Source organism: Grammomys surdaster, unplaced genomic scaffold (assembly GCF_004785775.1).
Source record: "Grammomys surdaster isolate TR1022 unplaced genomic scaffold, NIH_TR_1.0 199, whole genome shotgun sequence".
Classification (NCBI taxonomy): domain Eukaryota; kingdom Metazoa; phylum Chordata; class Mammalia; order Rodentia; family Muridae; genus Grammomys; species Grammomys surdaster.
In genome coordinates, this window is record NW_021604644.1 from 608,495 (window position 1) to 629,215 (window position 20,721).

General features: G+C 42.6%; 2 protein-coding genes across 4 annotated transcripts in view; both read right to left on the reverse strand.

Moving 5' to 3' along the window:
- Positions 1 to 659: 659 nt before the first annotated feature.
- Cavin4 (caveolae associated protein 4) lies at positions 660 to 9,986 on the reverse strand. The gene is made up of 2 exons (XM_028770304.1): positions 9,475 to 9,986; positions 660 to 2,166 (listed from the first exon to the last, which is right to left on the reverse strand). The coding sequence occupies exons 1-2, from the start codon at positions 9,880 to 9,882 to the stop codon at positions 1,486 to 1,488; spliced, it is 1,089 nt and encodes a 362-aa protein (XP_028626137.1). The 5' UTR covers positions 9,883 to 9,986; the 3' UTR covers positions 660 to 1,485.
- A 383-nt stretch (positions 9,987 to 10,369) lies between these two features.
- The window catches only part of LOC114623554 (tomoregulin-1), a 122,116-nt gene continuing 111,764 nt past the window's right edge, over positions 10,370 to 20,721 (reverse strand). For 2 of the 3 annotated variants that reach the window (XM_028770220.1, XM_028770219.1), the window contains exons 9-10: positions 14,565 to 14,723; positions 10,370 to 11,494 (exon numbers count right to left, since the gene is read on the reverse strand). In XM_028770220.1, coding sequence (XP_028626053.1) covers positions 11,410 to 11,494; positions 14,565 to 14,723 — 244 coding nt within the window. In that variant the 3' untranslated portion in view covers positions 10,370 to 11,409. The remainder of the gene's footprint in view (positions 11,495 to 14,564; positions 14,724 to 20,721) is intronic. The other variant, XM_028770223.1, reaches the window with a different exon arrangement.

Consider the following 20,721-nt stretch of genomic DNA (forward strand, 5'->3'; position numbering starts at 1 on the left):
CTATTCAGGCAGAGAGAAAAGGAAACTATAGTGAACTGTATACATATAGAAAATCCAGGTTCACTCAACTTCACTGTGACACTGTTTCAGCCTTCTTGGTGCTGGGGCAACGGGCATGCATCCCTATGCCGGCATATATTTAAGTACTACATGATTATTCCAAATTAAGCTAAATGTGAATTAAAAAAATTATCAAAAATTCTACTATCTCCACCATATCAAGAAAATGACCCAAAGATTTCAGTGTGCTGGAAGCGCAGAATCGGTCGGGCTTTCCTTCAGCAGCAGTATCTACTTCTCGACCACCTAGATGCAAATCTAAGAGTTAAGAGGAACTGGACACCCTCCAAAGTGGCTGTGACAAGAGCTGCTGGGCGCTGTTCTTATCCCTAAATGGCTTGCTTTGGAAAACAGGCGTGTCAGGGGTCATTTCCATGCCCAGCACATCAGGGCAGACCATAAAAAAAAACCCTGCTTGACAACCGAGCCCCAGACTTCTACCTCATGCTGTTCAAGCAAAAGCTGCACTTGTCTACCCCACATCCAAATCTAAAGGAAATTAGAGCCAGCCTTCCAAGGAACATGTTAGGGCGTGGCTAAAAGCCAAGGTCTGGTCTCAGCCTTTAATGAGAAAGCGTCCATCCAAACATTCGTTTTTCACTCTTCATTCCGTGAAGACTCGTGAAGTGCAACCTCAGCTTTTGATCAACTCTGGCCTCCGAGTCTGTGCCAAGGGCTTCTTCGTAGATGTAACTGTTCAGTTCCGGTTTAGGGGAGGCCAGTGTGGTTCATGCTTCTCCAGTGGTTGTTATGTCTCGTTCTCACACACTCTGTGACATCTCCTCAGATCTCAAGTCCAAAAAAGAAGTACAGGACCAGCAAACCCTCCCCATTTTTACCATTGGGAATAAGTGGTGACCAGCCAAGTGTCTCACAAAGTTATGTTGCCACAGCTAAATAAATGTTCAAGCCCCAAACTTCTATTTCCTTTCCCTGACACAAGAATTTCATAAGCTTCATAAGGCTACTGATTCACTAATGAATCTCCAGATGTGAACATCTGGGTAACACAATGTACTCATTAGCTACTCCCCTTTGAGACTGTACGTGTTAATTCTGACTCAAATCTACAGTTTGCTGGTGAATGATGGGCACAGATTTGTTGTTCCTATGAATAACCAACCATCTAACTGACCTGAGCCGTGCAACTGTTTTCTCATTGGCCAAGAGCTGCCGCAAAAAGGCATGACATAAGGGGGTGAGGTGGGGGGGGATGCAGTCAGAGTCATATATTCTCAGGGGAATAGAATTCCCAAAGAAATTATAAGAAAATTCTATACAATATTTCCATCATCTTTAGGATTTTAAAGATAAGAATTAAGCTTTTATACCATTTGCCTTTCCACTGTATATGAATATAAATTGCTACACCATTCAAACTACAACCACATGGTTCGAAGCAATGGATGCTCATACTTAAATCCTCTATGAGGACTGCTTTAACTCCAACAGGAGTGACTCGTCATCCTCTACCCTCACCTGAGGTTTAAAAGTCACCTTCAAAGGCTCAGGACTTGGGGGATCCCCTCCTTCTTGGGGAATGTACCCTACTTTGGTCACCTCCTTTTCTGTTTCACTGAACTCATCAGAGTGGAACTCATGGATGGGCCCCAGAGCCAGGCTACCTGAGATGATGTCCACGCCCATCCCTCTGTCTACCTCCTGGCCTTCAGCCTTGGGGTCCTTCGGTTTCCTAAGGCTCCGAATCTTAAAAGCTTCCTTTGAGGGGGCGGCATTTGAAATCGATTTCTTAAATCTTTCTCCTGACTGCCTCAACCTCTCTCCTGACTGCCTCAACCTCTCTCCCGACTGCCGAAGCCTCTCTCTCCTTTCAGGAGTGACTATCCTAGTTCTAATTCCACTCACTTTCTTGTCAAAATTCTGCCGTGTCTTCTGCATGTTTTCTTTGGAAAATGCCTTCTTAATATGATCAATGCGCTCTTTGCCTGACTTCCTAAACCTGGCAGATCTGCTTTCTTCAACATAATATTCTTCATCTGATGAGAGATCTATTGGGGGATCGAAGACGTCCTCGGCCTCCTCCTGGTTCTCGGGCAGGCTTCTGTCTTTAACAATAGACAGGGACGCGGGGCAGGGAGTATCCTCCTGAAGGAGAGAAAGCAATGCATGTGAGTGCTTTCTGGGTAGCAGGTGCCAGCTTTCATTTCACCTCTGACCACACCTTACACCTCTGTGATGTCTGTTCCCAGCCTGCATCTTTCAGGGTCTCTCTCTCCTCAATCCCTCTCCTTCCAGATCATTACCTGAGGGTTTCCTGAGAAATGCTTTTACAAGCAGAGCTGAGTTATAACCTGTAACCTACCAAAGACTTCTGAGAACCCACCAGTGCTTAAGGATTGAACCTGAACCTTCCAGTATGCTTAGAAAGCTCTTGACCTGACCCTACTTTCCCAATTCTCAAGCCCAGAGACACAAACCATTCTCAAGTTCCTCAAACACAAAAGATTTTGAACCCTCTAAAAGATGGGTCCACCCTATAGCACCCTGGGATATAAATCACAGGACAGCTAGGACTTGCCCCAACGTATTTGCAGATGTTCATGTCACATCTCAGTGCCAAGGAGTTGGACACTAACATTCTACACCTTCGTATACATAACTGCCTTTATCTTCAATGCCCCGTAACCTCTTTTTTAGCTTTACAAATGGTAGCTTTCTTCAAGAATCAATTCAAATGCCCTAATTTTCCCCAGGCAGAGAGTTGAGAAGACCAGGTCAAGAGAAGCTCTAGGGCCAATAGTGAGGACAGACGTTACTATTCTGACAGGAAGCCTTCTCAAGGTTTTGCAGACAGCGGTGGCATGATTTGACCCATGCTGTGCAAGAGTCACTCTGCTGGAGACAAGGCACATAGGTTGGGCAAGCAAGGAGAATGACAGAGCAGTGGTAACTTTAAGCAAAGGGAAGGTAGAGCAGGGTGGTTGTGGGCGTGTAAATGAGTGAGAAGTCTTCTGACTGCAGATCTGCTTTGAAAGTCAGAACCCATAGGACATATTGCTAGGTCAACAGAGGGAAGAATCAGCCATTAACTGACAACACAGAAGCAAGAGACCTGTCCTTGGAGTGTGGTATGCAGGCAAAGAGGCTGAGCAACTGGGATTCAGGAGGGAGGTAAGGGCTAGAAACATGCATTCAAGAACCATTATGTAGAGATGACATTAAAAGTCATGAAACTCAAGGCAGTGGGGAACAGAACTGAAGCCCTGGGGGCCAGCAGAAAGAATGGAAACAGGCAGCCTTGTGAGATAGGAGGTGGGGGGACCCTCTAGAATGTACCAGAGACCTGGGAAGTGAGAGACTCTCAGGAATCAAAGGGAAGGACCCTAGATGAAGAGCTCTACAGTAGGGAGAGGGAACTTGTAGAGTCCATCTCCAGTGTAGGAACAGGTCAGCAAGTGGAGGGATGGCCATCACAGAGTCAAAAGCTCTGACCCAGAATTGTTACTGACTGAAGAAACTGCAGGGACAAAGATGGAGAAAAGCATGAAAGAAAGGTGGTCCAGTGACCAGCCCAAATTAGGATCCAGCTCAAGGGGAGGCCTGACATTATTACTGATGCTATAATGTGCTTGCAGAAAGGAGTCTAGCATAGCTGTCCTCTGAGAGGTCCAAAAAGCAGCTGAAAGAGTCAGATGCAGATACTTACACCAAACCAATGGACAGAAGCTAGGGACCCCTGTGGCTGAATTGAGGAAAGGCTGGAAGAAGCAAGGAGGAGGGCAACCACATGAGAAGGCCAGCAACCTTAATTGACTTGGACTTGAGATCTCTCAGACACTGAGTCACCAACCAGGCAGCATATACCAGCTGATATGAGGCCCCTGACACATATACAGCAGAGGACTGCCTGGTCTGTCCTCAGTAAGACAAGATGCACCTAACCCTCAAGAGACTTGAGGCTCTGGGGAGTGGGGAGGTTTGGTGTCGTGGTGGTGGGGCTGGAGACATCCTGTTAGAGACAAGAGGGGGAGCTATGGAATGGGGTGCACTTGGGGAGCAGACTGAGAGGAGGGTGAAGTCTGGGCTGCAAAAAAGGATTAAAGAGTAAATACATATGTAATTTTTTTTAAAGTCATGAAACTCTTGCACTAGGGAGATCACTCAGTTGGTGAAGCGACACAGCCATATCCACTAAAAGTGGCGAGAAGCACAGCTGCTTGACACAGTTCCAGCCAAGCCAAGTGGATTGCTATACTTGCTGTCCTCCTGTCTCTAACTTTTGGGTTTTGCTCTCTGCGTGTTGCATTCGTGGGAACTTTCTACTTTATGATTCTTTTTATGTCTTTTTCTGAAAAAAAAATTATGTCTGAGTCTTATTAGGAAAATAGTAAAATTAACTTTATCTGGCCACATTTGGAAGTCTTCCTTTTGCCCTGGAGATCACTGAGCATAGATGAGCACATAGTTAGATGAGGCCATCACTCCAGGAATCTTCTTGGGGTATCTGCCCCTGAGCTAACTCAAACAGTATAATTGGTGCAGAGTAAACAGAGACAACTGACAAACTGACTAGCCAGGAGAATAGGTTATAGTTTCAAGGTCTCTTTTTATTATAGGCTTAGGTCTCTAAAAAAATATAGTTTAAAGATAGAAAGTCATACAGGGTACATCCCTGAAAGAATAGAATTCAGTAAATAGGATAGATTAACTAAAACTTTTCTACTCTATAGTGTAGATGATAAAACATATAGTAAAAGAAGTTATTGTATAATTTGTATTTGCTATTCATAAAAAGATCAGTTCAGATACTCTTGTTTGTCTGCGGTGCTTTCAAACAGCCAATACTGCCAACCTCAAGGCAGGCTGTCGTATAATAAACGTGTTTGATTTGGAGGAGACTTCTTTTGATTCTTTAAATTGAAGTTACAGAGATAATAATAGTAATAATGATGATAATGTCTGTTCTGCTTGTATTTTCTAACTGTAATTGAACTTGTTACCCTGGACATGTAAAGAAAGATCAAGCACATACTCTGTATCACTTGGGGAGCAGACCGGTGATTTGTCTGTGAAACCTGAATAAAGAAGCACGTGATTGCTAGTCCGTCCGCTGAGAGATTCCCCTGACCATTGTGCCTGGCTCACGCCCTCTCCTAGAAGATTCCCTATCTCTTCTACAGGCCACCCTTTCTTCAAAGACCCTCCAACACTTCTCTCTGTGCCTGGGGAAGGCTCCCTGGGAAGGCCCCAGCAGTGAAGAGTTTGCCACACAAGAGAACCTAACTCCAGCCCCCAGAACTCATGTAAAAAAGAAGAGCTTGGGCTCAGTAGGTAGAAAATCCTTGCCAAGCAAACCTGATGACCTGAATTCAGATCTCACGGCAAGAGAAAAATCAGTTCCCAAAAACTGAAATGGCGTCCTTTGGACTCCATTCACATGCTGTAGCACATTTGTGCCCACACTTATACATACACATCATATGCATGCGTGCGCGCACACACACACACACAAACACACACACACACACACACACAAGTCAAAAGATCAGAAGACAGAGTGGTGTTTCATTCAAAACTCCTCAGAGGGGTATCTCAAAATTCAGAATGAAATTGACTTTGGGAAAATTATATACCATTCCCCAGATGACTTCAGGTCAAGTGAAGTCTCCTATCAAATGAGTCATCTTAAAAGCTTTATTTTGCTACCATGGTGGACCATGACTATAGCTCCAGTTCTTAGGAGATGAGGAAGAAGGACCACAACCTCAATACCAGCCTTAACTACACAGAAAAGATAGTAAAGGAAGGAAGGGATGGAGGTGGAAAGGAGGAAGAAAAAAGGAAGAAAATGAGAGGAGAGAGGAGAGAGGAGAGAGGAGAGAGGAGAGAGGAGAGAGAGAGAGAGAAATAGACTCTGCCAACTGTGTCAGAAGGGAACCCGCTAGAGACAGGCCAGCACAGGGCACAGGTGAAAGAAACCCAGTGTGCCATCTAGAGATTATTTCTAAAACACAACAGGCAAAACTTCAGGAATTATGAAATTTTTAAAAACTGGACCATGAGTTACAATTTCTCAAAGAAATGGTGTTGACATTTGAGAGTCAGGTTGATTCCACTCAACAGATTCAATAAATACACAAGAAGGATGTCTGCAAATACTCTAAAACGTGACCAGCTTGATAGTCAAGAGGGCATCCTTAGAATCTAATTCTTTAATTTAAATGACATTTTGGCTACAGGATCAGAATGCTCATGAGTCCCACCTCTCCCCAACAAAAGAGGCAGAAGTGGGTGTCTCATGACTCTCTGATGAATCAGTTAGAGGCAGGGAAGTCACTCCTCTCCCTTCCTGACACCTGTTGTGGGGAGCCGCCTCAGCAAAAGTGTGGGCTGGGCAAGTCTAAGAAGGTATAATTAGAAAAGGAAAGAGCCAAAGGGTATTAGGGTATTACTTGGTAGGTAGAGATCCCCATAATCCTGCAGTGAAGGCATCAGACACAGGGAAACTGGAATATCACGTGCCCTTCTCTTCAAATACACAGCACACAGTACAAAATCAGGCAAACAGAGACAAGGGTAGGAAAAGACTTGCCTGGGAATCTATCACAGCCTCCATGAGATGGTACTACTGTGAGTTAAGGGCAAACACTGTACTAATAATAGAAGGTTACTGGGGTTAATTATAGTTGACTTCTGAATACAATCACAGTTCTGTGTCAGGTCCAGGTAAAATTAGCTTTTCACTGTTTTTGAGATACGGTCTCACATAGCTCAAGCATGCCTCAAACTCACAGTATATTTGAATTCCCAATTCTCCTGCCTCAGCCTGGCAATTGATGGAACTGTGGGTTTGCACCACCACACCTGGTTTAAAGGATCATTTTTATAACAGAACGAATACTACGGATCAGAGTAAAGTGGAAGTGAATCAGTATAAAACGAACACAGATAGGAACATTTTGGATGCACAGAAGTCCAGAACTTATCATTAGAAGAGGCTCAAAACTTCGGAACCACAGACTTGTGCTTACTAAGTAACTGGAATTATGAGAAGATAATTCTGTGGCTCATGTCACACACAGGGAGAGGGATCACCAGTGTTCAAAGAGAAAACAACTTGGATAAGAATGTCAGACAATCTTTAAATGCCAACATCCAGAATTTGGCAAAAGCTTAGACATATACAACTGTAGAAGACATACGTATCATCAGCAAAAGAGATGCTTGGGAAAACTTAAGGAAAATCTCAAAGGAAAATGAAGATATACTTTAGCAGACTAGCTCAGTTTCAAATATTTTCTAAATATTTTAGACGGGACAATCTTCAAATAACTATGATAATTAACTAAGGTTATTCTTAACCGCTAAAAATAACCATGTAAGTATCATACATATCTATATACATTCTAACCTATAACAAGTACATGAATTTGAGTCTTAGGTCCATAAGGTAAGACTTCATATTTTCCCCATAGGCTTATAAAAGATAGCAGTTGGGTTTTGTTTTTTTTGTTTTGTTTTGTTTTTTGTTTTTTGTTTTTATTTTTTTTGGACGAGCTGCTGAATAATTGAAACATCTTAATTTTGAAGAATCTTCAAGGTAGTCTATCTTAAAAGAACAGAGCACTATCATTAACTAGTACCTCTCCGTTTCTTTAGGGAACCATAGGATCCCAAGGCAGGAGGGAAATACCAGTAAGTTATAGAGAATGGAGACAAATAGAAAAATAGCTTTTAGGTAGGGGTCTGAGAGAGAATTACATCAACAGATGGAGCCAGGGGAAATTTCTGTGTCCTTGCTATAGCTTTTGTGAATCCTGGGGGAACTGCTTTGCATATAGGTTCCCCAGACACATGGAACCCAAGCGTACTTCCTGACATAATACATGCAGATGGAGGGTGAGCAGCCAGGCAGTGGCTGACATCCCAGTCGGTGAATGGATCTATTCTTCGGTCCCACGTGCAGCTCACCACTGTCTGCACCAGTATCGGAATGGACACTTAAAATCAGTTGACATTCTTAAGCCTAGAGAAAGGCCTTTATGAGCCTATAAGAAAAGGGTGATGGGAAAGGAATTCTGAAGATACCAGTTTACTCTTCCATTTTTGAAATTCCCTATTTTTTTTTTCCTAAATAACCTATGGACTCCTAAAGACAGATCCAAGACTGTCACACGCCCATTCCAGCGTAACTTGACCACTCAGAGTGTCTGGGGCACTGCCGAATGCACAAAGAATGTGAAGGTTACAGGCTGGATGTTTCCACCAACTGTGCTCTTATTTCATGTTGTGTTTACTATTCTAGGGTTCTGTGCACACAGACTTCCACTTTTAAAGTATATAACTCTGCATATTCGTGGATGAACATTCCCACACATTCCTGATTTTATGCTTATAACAAATCCTCGGACATGAAATTTGGGAGCCAGTAGGTTTGGGAATTTTTTAAGTTCATAATACACACTATGTAAAATGTCTTCCAAAATGTTGTGCCAACTGATTCTCCCAAGAGCAGAACAGGAAAGGTGGGTCTTCCCTAACCTTCGCACTTTGGATTTACAGTTCTGTATTGGCCAGTGTTTAAGTGGGTGATCAAAGAACCCTGTTGTCATCCGTTTCATCTTTTCCTATCATGGTTCATTCTTAATGTGGCTCAAGAGTTCAACTTGTCCCTTTGAATTTACAAGAGCTATATTGGGAGGCTGGGGCAGGACCACCACCATAGTTTGAGGCCAGCCTGAATTATTACATAGTGAGGGTTAGGTCAGCATGAACTACATGCTGGACTGTCTTACAAAAACAGTCAACATTTTAAAAACAAATAATGGCCTAATTATTCATTTAGAAACAGGTAGCTTTTCTTATTGTAAATAATATAAAAAAGATTAAATGGACAAACTATATTCAGAGTTTTTGATTTACTGGTTGGGTTCTTGGTAAGAATAAAACCATGACTGCCGGTGTGCTGGGTCCTAATTTCTTTTCTTTTAAGAGGATGCTGTAAGTCCAACACAAGCCTCAACCACATGAGCAAGTGTTCTATTACTGAACTGCATCCTCTGACCCTCCTGGTTTCTTCTTTTATGTAAAACAAAGATAGTTTTTAAACTTGAGATTTCTTAGGACCCTTTTGGTTCCAACATTCTAAGTCTACTGGGTCACTGTGCTTAATAGGACTCAAATGCTGAAAGAACCTGACACTATTGAGTTTCAAAGGCAAGAAATAGCCTGAGCTATAAGCCACAGTTCACATTCCATGACCAGTAAGAAGCCTGACCCAAGGGTGACAGCAGTATTGGTTAGAAATGTCTCTCTCCCCCGAGGTGACCACTCGCTGAACTCAGTATATTCCCATATACCATGGCTGAGATGTGACACAGGAAACCCCTGTGACCCGATAGCAAAGGCTGGAAGGGATGATGGTCACCCAGCTGGCTCCAAGTACAAGCTTACCTGGAAGATTACCACTCGGAATTTGTTTTTCTTCATTATTTCTTCCTGCTTGGTTTCAACTTTGGTTACATGAACCTGTTGCTTCTCTACCCGGGCCTTCACATCTTTAATATGAGCGCTGACTTTCCGGGTCTTCTCAAACAGCTTGTTGACAACATAGCCCGTGTTGCTGTGTGATTGCGAGAGCTTCAGCAGGTCGATCTGGACGGACTTGATCGCATTTCCCATCTCTCTGTGTCTCTCCGCAATTCTCTTCTGGCTTGCCTGCACACTGTCCACGACGGAGGCCACTCTGTCCAGCACAGTCACAATAGTGAGAGCTGCATCTTGGTCTTCATCTTCAGTCACACTTGACAGTCGATTCTGGTGGATTTTACCAGCATTTGAAGCAGACCCGTTGTGTTCCATTTTACTTTTTTCTCAGCAGATGTCCTACGGCAATCGGTTCCTACACTCGGAGCCAAAAGTCGGCCTGGTAGCAGGCAACAAAGCTGCTTTAAAGGGCTGAAAACCACACCCTGGAGAGTGGTCAAGTATTTATAACTACAAGTGCCCATACGTGACTGCCTTGCAACATGAGCCTTTGCAAAGCACCGGGGCCAGTTCCAAACATGCTTGCTGACTGACTAAGGACCTCAAATAAGTCTGTGTGGGTGGAAGGGGAAAGCTGTCTGAAGAAGTTCACTAAAGCCACTATGGTACTCATACTAAGCCTGCAAGCCAAGTAGCTCCAAACACTGAACAAAGTTTTTCTCTTTAAATCATTTCAAGGGATAGTTTGTAAGAAGAAAGGGAATTCTGAACTGCAATCTTCTTGTCCTATGAAGTTCACCTATTATGAGTACTAACAGACCAATATCAAAGAATACAATAAATGAACACACAAAGCAGACCGTATAGTGAAAACATTATATTATAACATGCTTTTCCAAATCAAATTATTAAAATTATTATTTAAGTTTAAACATAGTCTTTAAATTCTACATGCATATTTTTGACTGGCTAAACTACACGTTAAACATCTGCATACAGTCTACTCACAGTTCAGACTTAAACACCAACAATCTAGTAACAGAGCTACTACAGGACAGATTTGAATTAGAGGTCTTAGGTCATTTTTAAGCTCACTTTCAGAGCACCAATCATTAACAATTATTTCTGCATTGTATTCACAAACACTGATACAATTTGTACATTTATATTAAAACAAATACAATGTTTAAAAATGAATATGTATTAAAGTCGTTTAACTGATACTGTAGGTTTTATTCCAATCTGCTCATTAAATACCCTATCTTGTCAATATCTTAATCTATTTTCAGTGATCTGTCCCATCATTAACTCCCAGGTACTTTTAAAATTATTAGGATTATTTCTTCAAAGAGAGAAACTATCCATTCCAGTTCATACAGCTTATAAATATGTTACATCTAACACACACACAGCTTTGCAGCTCATGCAATAGGGGAAGTGTCTAAAAAAATCAGGTACTAAATCTCAAAAACATTTAAATATCTATTTAAACACAGTGTCCTCTAGATTTTCTTTTTGTAAGAAAAGTAATCTGTAAACATCTTTACTTTTAGTTCATGCTTTGTCATTTGCTGTGGTTATTGGGGAAGAAGTATGACTTTATAACCACCGTGGAGTGGGTCCATCCATCTCTGCAAAAATATTACATTCCATGGATAAAGAGCAAGTCTTAGTATTACCATGTGTTACAAATTTGTGAAGCCAATTTCTGTATTTAAAAACATAAAACAGAGACTACTAAACAGTCAAAAACTGTTGTAGCTAAATATTCTAAATACGAGCCAACAGTACTACACTAAAAATGTCCAAAAATAAGGCCTCTGAAATAAATATTTCCATTCTTTAAAAAAAGACATAATAAATGTACATCACGTGGTCAGTGTGCATATAAAAGTCAGCAGCTCAAACCATTCTGGATGAAGTATCTGAAGTAAAATGACCTAGGTTCTGCTTCTGCCGTCGTCCTCTATTGTTCTTGGGGCATTTTCTGTTGCATGAAAATACAGAAATTAAAAAACAAAATCATTTAAGAATGTTTAATCTATGTCAAAGTAACATACAGTTCACACACTGCACCCCACTAGAGAAGGAAGAAAGAGATGGTTACTTCAAGGCAAAATGAGGACAGGCATAACGGCTGGTTGTTGGGAGGGGTCACACGCTGCTGATACGTATTTCTGAGAGGGATGCCTGCCTCTCTGTCCCGGTAACTCCTCAATTCCTGTGATTGATCGCTGTGACAGTAGAAAAGATGCTGATCTGGGTACTTTTCCTGAGCATTATCGAAGTGTCAAAAAACAACAAGAAAAGCTTCGCTGGTGGAGACCAAGTAGCACTGCATTGGTGATCTCAGACAGAATGCACTGAAGTCCTTGCAGTCAAGGAAACAAGTCAGAGCTGGTGTACACCTATCTGCAGCACACCACAGAACCGCCCTGGAGACTGGGACCCTACAGGTGAGGGACTCCTGGTCTCTGCTCTTATATTTCAGTAAAGGTGGCCCTACTGTGCAACAAGTCTCAGGACAGTGTAACTATCCCTCCCTCTCACTCCATGACTGGCTCTTGCAGAGGAATGTGCAAATGCAGAGAGAAGCACTGACGTGAATTCTGGTCATTTTGAGTTTGGATGCTACTGTTAGTAATAACCACCTAGTATTAGTAGTAGCCATCTGTGCAAACTCAATGCTCCTTCATGGAAACAGTGACATTACAAGACCATTTCCACTGTATTTGCTCTATTGCTCTAATATCCCATGTTTTCATTCAGTTTCAAAGAGGGCTGCTTTGCGTTAGCTTAAAAAAAGCCTTAATGACAATGTTTCTGATGGTTTCAACGGATTTTCTCTCACTAATCCTTATAAATACAGTCTGATGTAGACAGGGCTGGGATCGTATCCATTTCATAATAAGGGAGCTGGCTGACAGGCCAAGCAACTGGCTTCAACTGCCACTAACCCACCATGACCGGGAGGAATTCCAAGTTCCCAGGACCAGGCTTTTTTCTTCTATACAGTAAAGAGTTTGGCTGAGACATGTTCAAAGCCCCTGCCAATCTGTCATTCTAAGAGTCTGAAAAATGAAAGATTCCAAGCATAAAAGAAGAAAACACAGTTCACAGATAAGTGAGGTGGTAGGAACATCCATTTAAAGGAAGATGCCTCACAAGAAACAGCCATCAAGGATATATACAGCTGTCCCCTAATGGACTACATGGGAGAGGCGTGCCTTAAAAATTCAATGGTGTGGTCCAAGAACATAATCACAACATTCCACACACAAGACAGCAAGCTATTCAGGGGTTGGGGTGGGGAAGGGCTGTGTTTCTTACATGGCAATTGATGAGGCTGTAATGTGGCACAGATGTCAGGACAATATAACTACTCTTCCTACCACGTGGGGCTTTCCTCTACCAATGGCCTAAATGTTCTCTCTCATCACACATCAGCCCCATTCCAACAGTTCTGCATATGACCATTAATAGGGTTCAGACACACTAAACCTTGACAACATCAAGTTAGGTTCCTGTCCCCATGCAATGGTCATACCTGGCTGGTCTAATCCCAACACAACTCAACATGGCCAGCTTCTCAAAGGTTCAGTAGAAAGAGGAATGGCTGAAGGATCAAACCGCACTGAATCCAAACCCAGGCACTTTCCCCTTGCTAGCTGAATGACCGCAGGCAAGGTGGTTAACCTCTGAGCCTGTGTTAAATGGCCACGGCCGTGAGGCTGTTAAATGTTTTTTCCCATCTTCTTTTCCTGTTGTCATTGTTTGTTATGGCATTATGTCCCAGCTTTGATCTACTGCCCAATTTTATGCTCAGTCGTCTTGCCGAAAGGCAGATCATCTGTTCTGTGGGATAAAGCATGCTGACTTTAGTGCCTAAACTTCATGAAGAATATCAGCTATTCAGAGAACATTTTTCCATCATTTCTAGATTTACCATTTTGCCTCCAGGGTGCTGGGACTACTTGAAGGTCTTTTTCCAGTCCTTGGAGAGGCTTATAAATCCAATCAGCTTGTCAATATCTACTTGATATGCTATGACTCTCTGCCCCAAGCCCTGGCCCCCCAAAGGCGGGAGATTACAAAGATAATGTTCATGGAACATGAGAACCAAACCTTAAAGGAGGTAAGAAGAGGTGAGGAAGAAGCAAGGAGAGAAGACGGAAGGCAGGACATTCTGCTCTGACTTTTCCAGTTCAGTCTGACATGTCTCTACTCCATTTGAAACACCCATTTGTTGTCAACTGTGCTGCAAAGAAGTCTTTTAACATATGATGAATGCTTTTTTAACATTTATTTATTCAGTGTGCGTGTGCATGTGTGCACGTGTGTGTAGGTCAGAGGTCAACTATGGGGAGTTGGTTATCTTCTACAATGTGGGTCCTAGGACTGAAACTCAGATCATCAGGCTTGGTGGCAGAGGCCTTTACTCACTAGCCATCTCACTGGCCCCTGTGCTTTTATTTTTAACATAACATTTTAACATAACATTTTTAAGCCTTTGACTTACCACTGTAATCTAGAATAAGGAGCAATGTTAAGCCAATGATGCCATCAGAAAAGGTCATCTTTAAAGTTGATGGTTGCTTTCTTTCTTGTTACACTTACTACGGGTAAAGTGCATTCATTCCCAGACCATAAAACACATCACAGTTGTGCAAGACTTAAAGCACTGCTGCAACTGTCATGCTCTTCTGTGAATGTACAGAAACTTCCAGAAACTTGGCTACAACCACTTACCCTGAAGTCAGCACTCACAATGCACAGTTCCAAGATCCCTAGCCTCCTTGATTACATGGACTATTCTCACACCTCTGCCTATAACTCAGGTATGTCTCTAACTCTGGGAATGAGTTCCTGCACATATTCTAAAGAAGGAAGACAGGGAGAAGTCAGACCCACATGGGAATTCTGTCTTGTGAACCAGACAGGAGAACCCTGCCTGATGGAGTGGAAGCCATAAGGGCCCTAGCTCAGTAAATACGCTTTTCTCTGATTTACAACTATCAGTGTCTAGTTTACAGAACACACTCTATGTCATTACCTACCTTGTTATGCACATGACGATTGCTACTATAATGGCGATCTGTACTGCTCCAATAATGGCTGCGATAAGAACATGGGTGAGCTTCTGCCTACTTGGTACTACATAGAGAATACTAAAGTCCGTCTTCTCACAGTGCTGTCCAGTGTAACCAGATTCGCATCTGAAAGGGGGAAAAGCAATCCCTGTAAGAATTACATTGTTAATATACTATTCTTATTCTTTGAGACTTTGATACATACATTCGATGTATTTTGATCATGCTCACCCTGCCTAATTCTTCCCCCTAACTTCCAGATTTAACCCCAAGCCCTCCCAACCTCATGTCCTTGTTTCTTTTTTATTATTAATCCATTGGTTTAACTTGTGCTGCCAATACACACACAGGTGTGAGACCATCCACTGGAACAGGATCAACTTACCAGGGACCATACATCCCTCAAGAAAGAGAGTCTCCCTCTCCTATAGCCATCAATGTCAACAGTGCTCAGTTAGGAGTGGTGGCTCATGAGCCCCTCCCCTCTCTATGCTGGACCGTTGACTGGACTGACCTTGTGCTGGTCTTGTGCAAGAGCCACAGCTGCTGTGAGTTCATAGCACAATGGACCTGCTATGTCCAGAGGGCACTGTTCACTCCAGTGTTCAGCAACCTCTGACTCATACCATCTTGCCACCCTCTCCTACACAACGCTTCTCGATCCATGGGGAAGGGGGAGTGATTCAGACGTCTCATTTATGGCTGAATGCACCACAGTCACATGAGTATATGAGTGTTTTTGATTTTGTTTTTGTTTTGATTTTTTGAGACAAATTCTCATAATGTAACCCTAGCTGGCCTAGAACCAGCTCCCAGGAGATATTACTGTGCATTGCCACACCTGAAAGAAATTATTTTTTTTATATCATCAAGGCTTTTAAGTTAAAATACAAAAGAACAACAAAACTTAAGCAGGAGTAGAAAAATATATCTCCACTGCCATGGGGGAGATGTGTGGTTTTTCATGTCTGTTCTGAGTAGTGATAACCTCCTCCATACTCATCAGACCACCTTTGAAGTTACTAGATTATCTTTATCACCATCGTTTAAACTAGAACCACAGCCGTGTAGGAACTAGCCTATCCATTCTGAGATGCATCTGTTGTCTCCAGATTTCACACTGAGAAAATGGATAAAGTAAGAACCCGATGAAAGTGCCCTTCTCCATCTAGACCTATTCTTTAAGATAGATGCCAGAGAATACGATTACTGAATAAAAAGGAGGAAACATTTACAATTCTATGGACACAGCACCAAATTATACTCAAGACCCTCTTCAGTGTAAACAGCATAAACACTTAATATGCAGGGGAGATGAAAATAAGTTATTAAACAAACAGTGCAAAGCAGCCAAGTGGATGCTAACCTTACAAACTATCTATTAAGGGTAAATATAAAGACACTATCATCAGCCGGTGAGGATCGTCTGATAGGGAAACACTAAGGACATTTATCAGAAGAAAGACTCCTATTTTAAGCTGACAGGACTAAAAGCACTAATATGTGGGAGCTCACTGGGCATCCATGTGTGCTCACTGCTGTCCCACACTTGGTTATGAAAGCTTTTAAAGCAGCACTATTGTAAAATGCAAACAACAACAACAGAAAAGAAATCTGGGTGTGGGGCAGCGGGGGAGACCAGGGTATCGTGGGCTTGCACACTCTCTCTAGGGCTTGTGGATGCCTGCCAGGAAGATCTACACTGAGTTCTTGACCTCAGAAAATTCAAAAGTGAGGCAGCACATTGGCCATGGAACCAAACTGAGAGGCCAAAGGTAGAGCACACACCTCTGGTTGGTTAACCTGTTTGACAGAGGTGTTAGGGTGAGTCAGTGGAAGTCCGTGTCTTCAGATATGATCCTGAGAAACTGGGATCCATGCAGTGAGGCTGAGCTTCTAAGAGGACGTGCTGGTTAGTTATTTCAACTGGACAAAAGCAGTCATCTGGGAGGATGGAGCCTCAGCTGAGGAAGTGCCTCCATCAGACTGGCGTGCAGGCAAGTTGTGTGTCTCGTTTTTTTTAACTGTTGATCAACGTGGGAGGGCCAAGCCCACTGTGGGCAGTACCATTCCCAGGTAGGTAGGCCTGGGAGTACAAGAAAGGTCACTGAACATGAACCTGAAAGCCAGGGAGTAAGCAATGTTCCCCCATGGCTTCTGCTTCAGTCCCTGCCTTGGTTTCCCTAGTGAAGGACTGTGACATTTATAAGTCTAAAATGAGATAAATCCTTTCCTTCCCAAGTTGCTTTTGGTCATGATGCTTCTATCATAGCAATGGAAAGCAAACTAAGACAACGGGTCACACATCCGAATGTAGGAGCTAAAGCTATAAAGAAGCTCTTAAGAAAAAACAAGCATTACAAAGTTTCACAGCCCCAGATTGGGCAATAATTTCTTAGACATGACATCAAAATAAAAAAAACTAAAAACAAAAACTGGGATAAATCAAAATTAAGATCCTCATGGTTACAGGCATTATCAAAGTGAAAAGGCGGCCCGTACAAAGGAAAATGACAACTACAAATTACAGATCTGACATGAGACTTGTACTCCTAACACATAAAACACGAGTGGCTGAGGAGCCGGAGCGTCGGCTACAGCTACATAAACTTGATGATCCAAGTTTGATCCCTGGGGGGAAAGGCAGACACAATGGTTCACATCTGTAATCTGTCATACAAGGAGATGGGGAAATGAAGGGTAGGGGTGGGGTGGGAGTTGGAGACTGAACTGTCCAGAGCTGGCCGGGAATACATAGCACAGGAGCAGAAGAAATAAGAAAGATCTATCTCACTTCACATGGTGGAAGGTGAAAACTGACTCCCTCCCACGGGTTGACTGCTCACCTCACAGACATTCACACACACACACACACACACACACAATCTATCTTAAAAATAATTAAATAAAAATTAATTTAAAACATGCATTCTAAAAAATCACTCACTAATTAATGGGCAGAGAATCTGAACTCCATTTTCCAGAGAAGATATAGAATTGGCCAAAAAGAAAGTCAAATATAGTGGCACATACTTGAAATCCCAGCACTCAGGAGGCTGAGACAGGGGGTTTTCATGTTCGAAGACTACCTGTGAAACACAAGAACCTGCCCCAAAACGAGACAAACAAACAAAAACAAGCACACACCCTGGACTAGCACCATGCACCCCAAAACAAGCACACACAGTAGACTAGCACCACACACCCACAGCCCTGCCTAGATCAGAAAGTAAGGTGACTGCCTACAAATGCTAGTGACGGCCTTGCAGATGACGACAGAAATGGGAAGGATGCTTTGAAAGCAGGCTGGAAGTCCTTGAAAAGAGGGTTAGCACTGGACCTAGTAATTACACTCCTAAGCATTTATCCAAGTAAATCAAAGCATGCGTCCACACATAAACACAAGTGCTGAGGGCAGGCCCACTCACAACAGTCAAAATGTGTATACAAACCCAGTGTTCATCAGCTGACAGCCGGATTTAAACATGGGATCCAATGCCCAGAGCAGGGCACTCCTCAGCTCCTCAGAAACCAAGTGCAGACAGATAGCTATGACACTGTTGACTTAGAAACAGCTTTCCAGGTGAAAGAAGCCGGACGCCGAAGACTACACTCTACCACTCCATTTACGTGAAATGTAGAGAAGGTCTGAAGATGTGGCTAGGCTGACAGACCACTGGGCTAGCATCCATGAGGCTCTTGGTTTGATTCTCAGGATCATCTATACGAGGCACTGTGGGGCATACCTGTCTTCCCAACACTCAGAAGGTGGAGGCGGGATGATCAGGAGTTCAAAGTCATTCTCTGCTACATAGTGACTGTAAGGCTAGCCTGGGCTACATAAAACCTTGTCTTAAGACAAAATAAGAAATATATAGAATAGGTGACTTATAGAGACAGAAAATAAATTACTGGTTGCCTGGAGCTCAGGCCAGTAGGAAGATCTGACAACAGTGAGTAAAGGAAAGATTTCAAAACTGTGCAAAATCAGATTGTGGTGGTGCTATATTAACACCATTGGACTGGGAAAGAGGGAAAGAGAGGGAGAGGAGGAGGGAGAGGAGGAGGGGAGAGAAAGGAGAGGAGGAAGGAGAGGGAAAGGAAGACTAGGGGAGGGGCACAGGAGAGGGGAAAGAGAACTGACACGAAAAGCAATCTCCATAAAATAAAATCAAACAAGTCATTTCAAAGGAGCAGCTACTTCTGTTATTAAACTCCAGGGAACTTCCCTTCTCTGGTCCTCATTTAAAGAGGGCACCTTCTAATACAGAGAATATCGTTCTCAACAACACAGCAGCAGTAAATCCAATACTATAATGAAGACCCATGGGACTTTTAAAATAATGTCCTTCATGGTAGGCTAATGGCTCAAAGTCACAGCTCAGTAAAATCAAAATAGCTCCACAGAGAGCTACAACAATACCCGAGATATATAGCTCCCAGACAGATCGGCTTAATTCAAAGATTAAAATCAGAATATCAAAAAGAACCTTTAGACCACATATCATTCAAGTCATCTCCCTGGATATTACTTTCCACAACTAACTTTAATAGTCTTCAAACATCTCGAGTATGAAGTTCTAAGTTGCCATTGCCTCTTGAGTTACTAAAGGAAGATCCAGGGGTTCAGCCCACTGGGAATCTCATTCACTCCCGGAGCTTCACACACAGATTCATTCACTCATCCACTTAGCACATTTACTGAGAGCCTGCTGGGTTTCAAGTAAGACTACAGGAAGCATTCAGAGAAACAAAGCAACAAAAGAGTGGAATCCTAAGCTATGGAGATGGGTCAAAGGGTAAAGCACTCGCCATACAAGCATGAGAACCTGAGTTCAGATCCCCTGTATGCATGTAAAGCTAGATGCAGTGACCTGTGTCTCTCAGAGATCCTTTGGAAATAGAGACAGGAGAATCCCAAGAAGCTACAGGCCAGCTAGGTTCACCTACACAGCACTGACCAATAAGAGACCTTGAAGTCTCAAAGAAAAAAAAATGGTAAAGATTAAGGAGACCTGAGATTGTCCTCTGACGTCCACATGTGGGCCAAAGCCTGCATGCACCAGCAGTCAGTGCCACATACATTCATACACACACACACACACACACACACACACAAATATTTTTAAAGCATTTAGTTGTGAAAAGAGCTTATCCTCTAGTGGAAGCCCAAAGGCATAATAAGCATAAGCAAACTAAACGGTTATGTTAAAAGGTGTGTGTGTGTGTGTGTGTGTGTGTGTGTGTGTGTACATGCATGCATATGAGGGTGTGGTGCCTAGACTGAGAATGGTTGTAAATGAAATTATGGTTAAGATATATTCTGAAATAGAATAATTAAGACTTCTCAACTAATTAGGATATAGAGAACATGAGAAAGTGAGAGAGTCAAAGGTGTAAGGTGTCATGTGGTATTCTGTCTGAACAAGTGAAGAGACATTGGAAAAAGTTGCAGGTGGCTGTAGGCCTGTGGTAGCTAGGGAAGCAGAGAGGTTTAGTCCAGGTGAGACTGAGCCAGACATCACAGGAAATGTAAAGGAATCACAGATTTGAACCTCAGATTCAAGAGAAAGGACTGGGATTTATGTAAATTAGGAGCCATCTATAAAAGACCCAGATGTAGTCATTTGGGAAGAGCACAAGATAGAATTGTGGTGTACTATAACACGGTGAAGTCAGGGAGCAAAGAGGAAACCAATCAGGAGTGGAATATCCAGTAAGACCAGAGAGAGTTTCATCTGAGAAGCCAAGAGAAGAACACACAACACATGGGAAATGGTGCCAACCACTCGGATGTGAATTTAACAGTAAGACTTGACCAGCGACTTTCACCATAAAGAACAAGCTCTCTAGGATACTGGAGATGAAAAGATGAAAAGCTTAGTGGAGTGGGTTCAAGAGAGACCAGAAATGACAACTAGAACCAGACCAGACCACAAATTCTTCTGCAAAAGAAATGTAATGAGTTTCTTCATGGAAGAAATAAAGTACTCATATTTATAAACACGTAAACTCATTTATATCAAGATATGTGATATGGAGGAAGGAAGACTGCTTGGGTGACAGTGACAGCCTGTGGAAGACCTTGTCATACTGCTCCAGTTTCAGTTTGCCTGGAAACAAG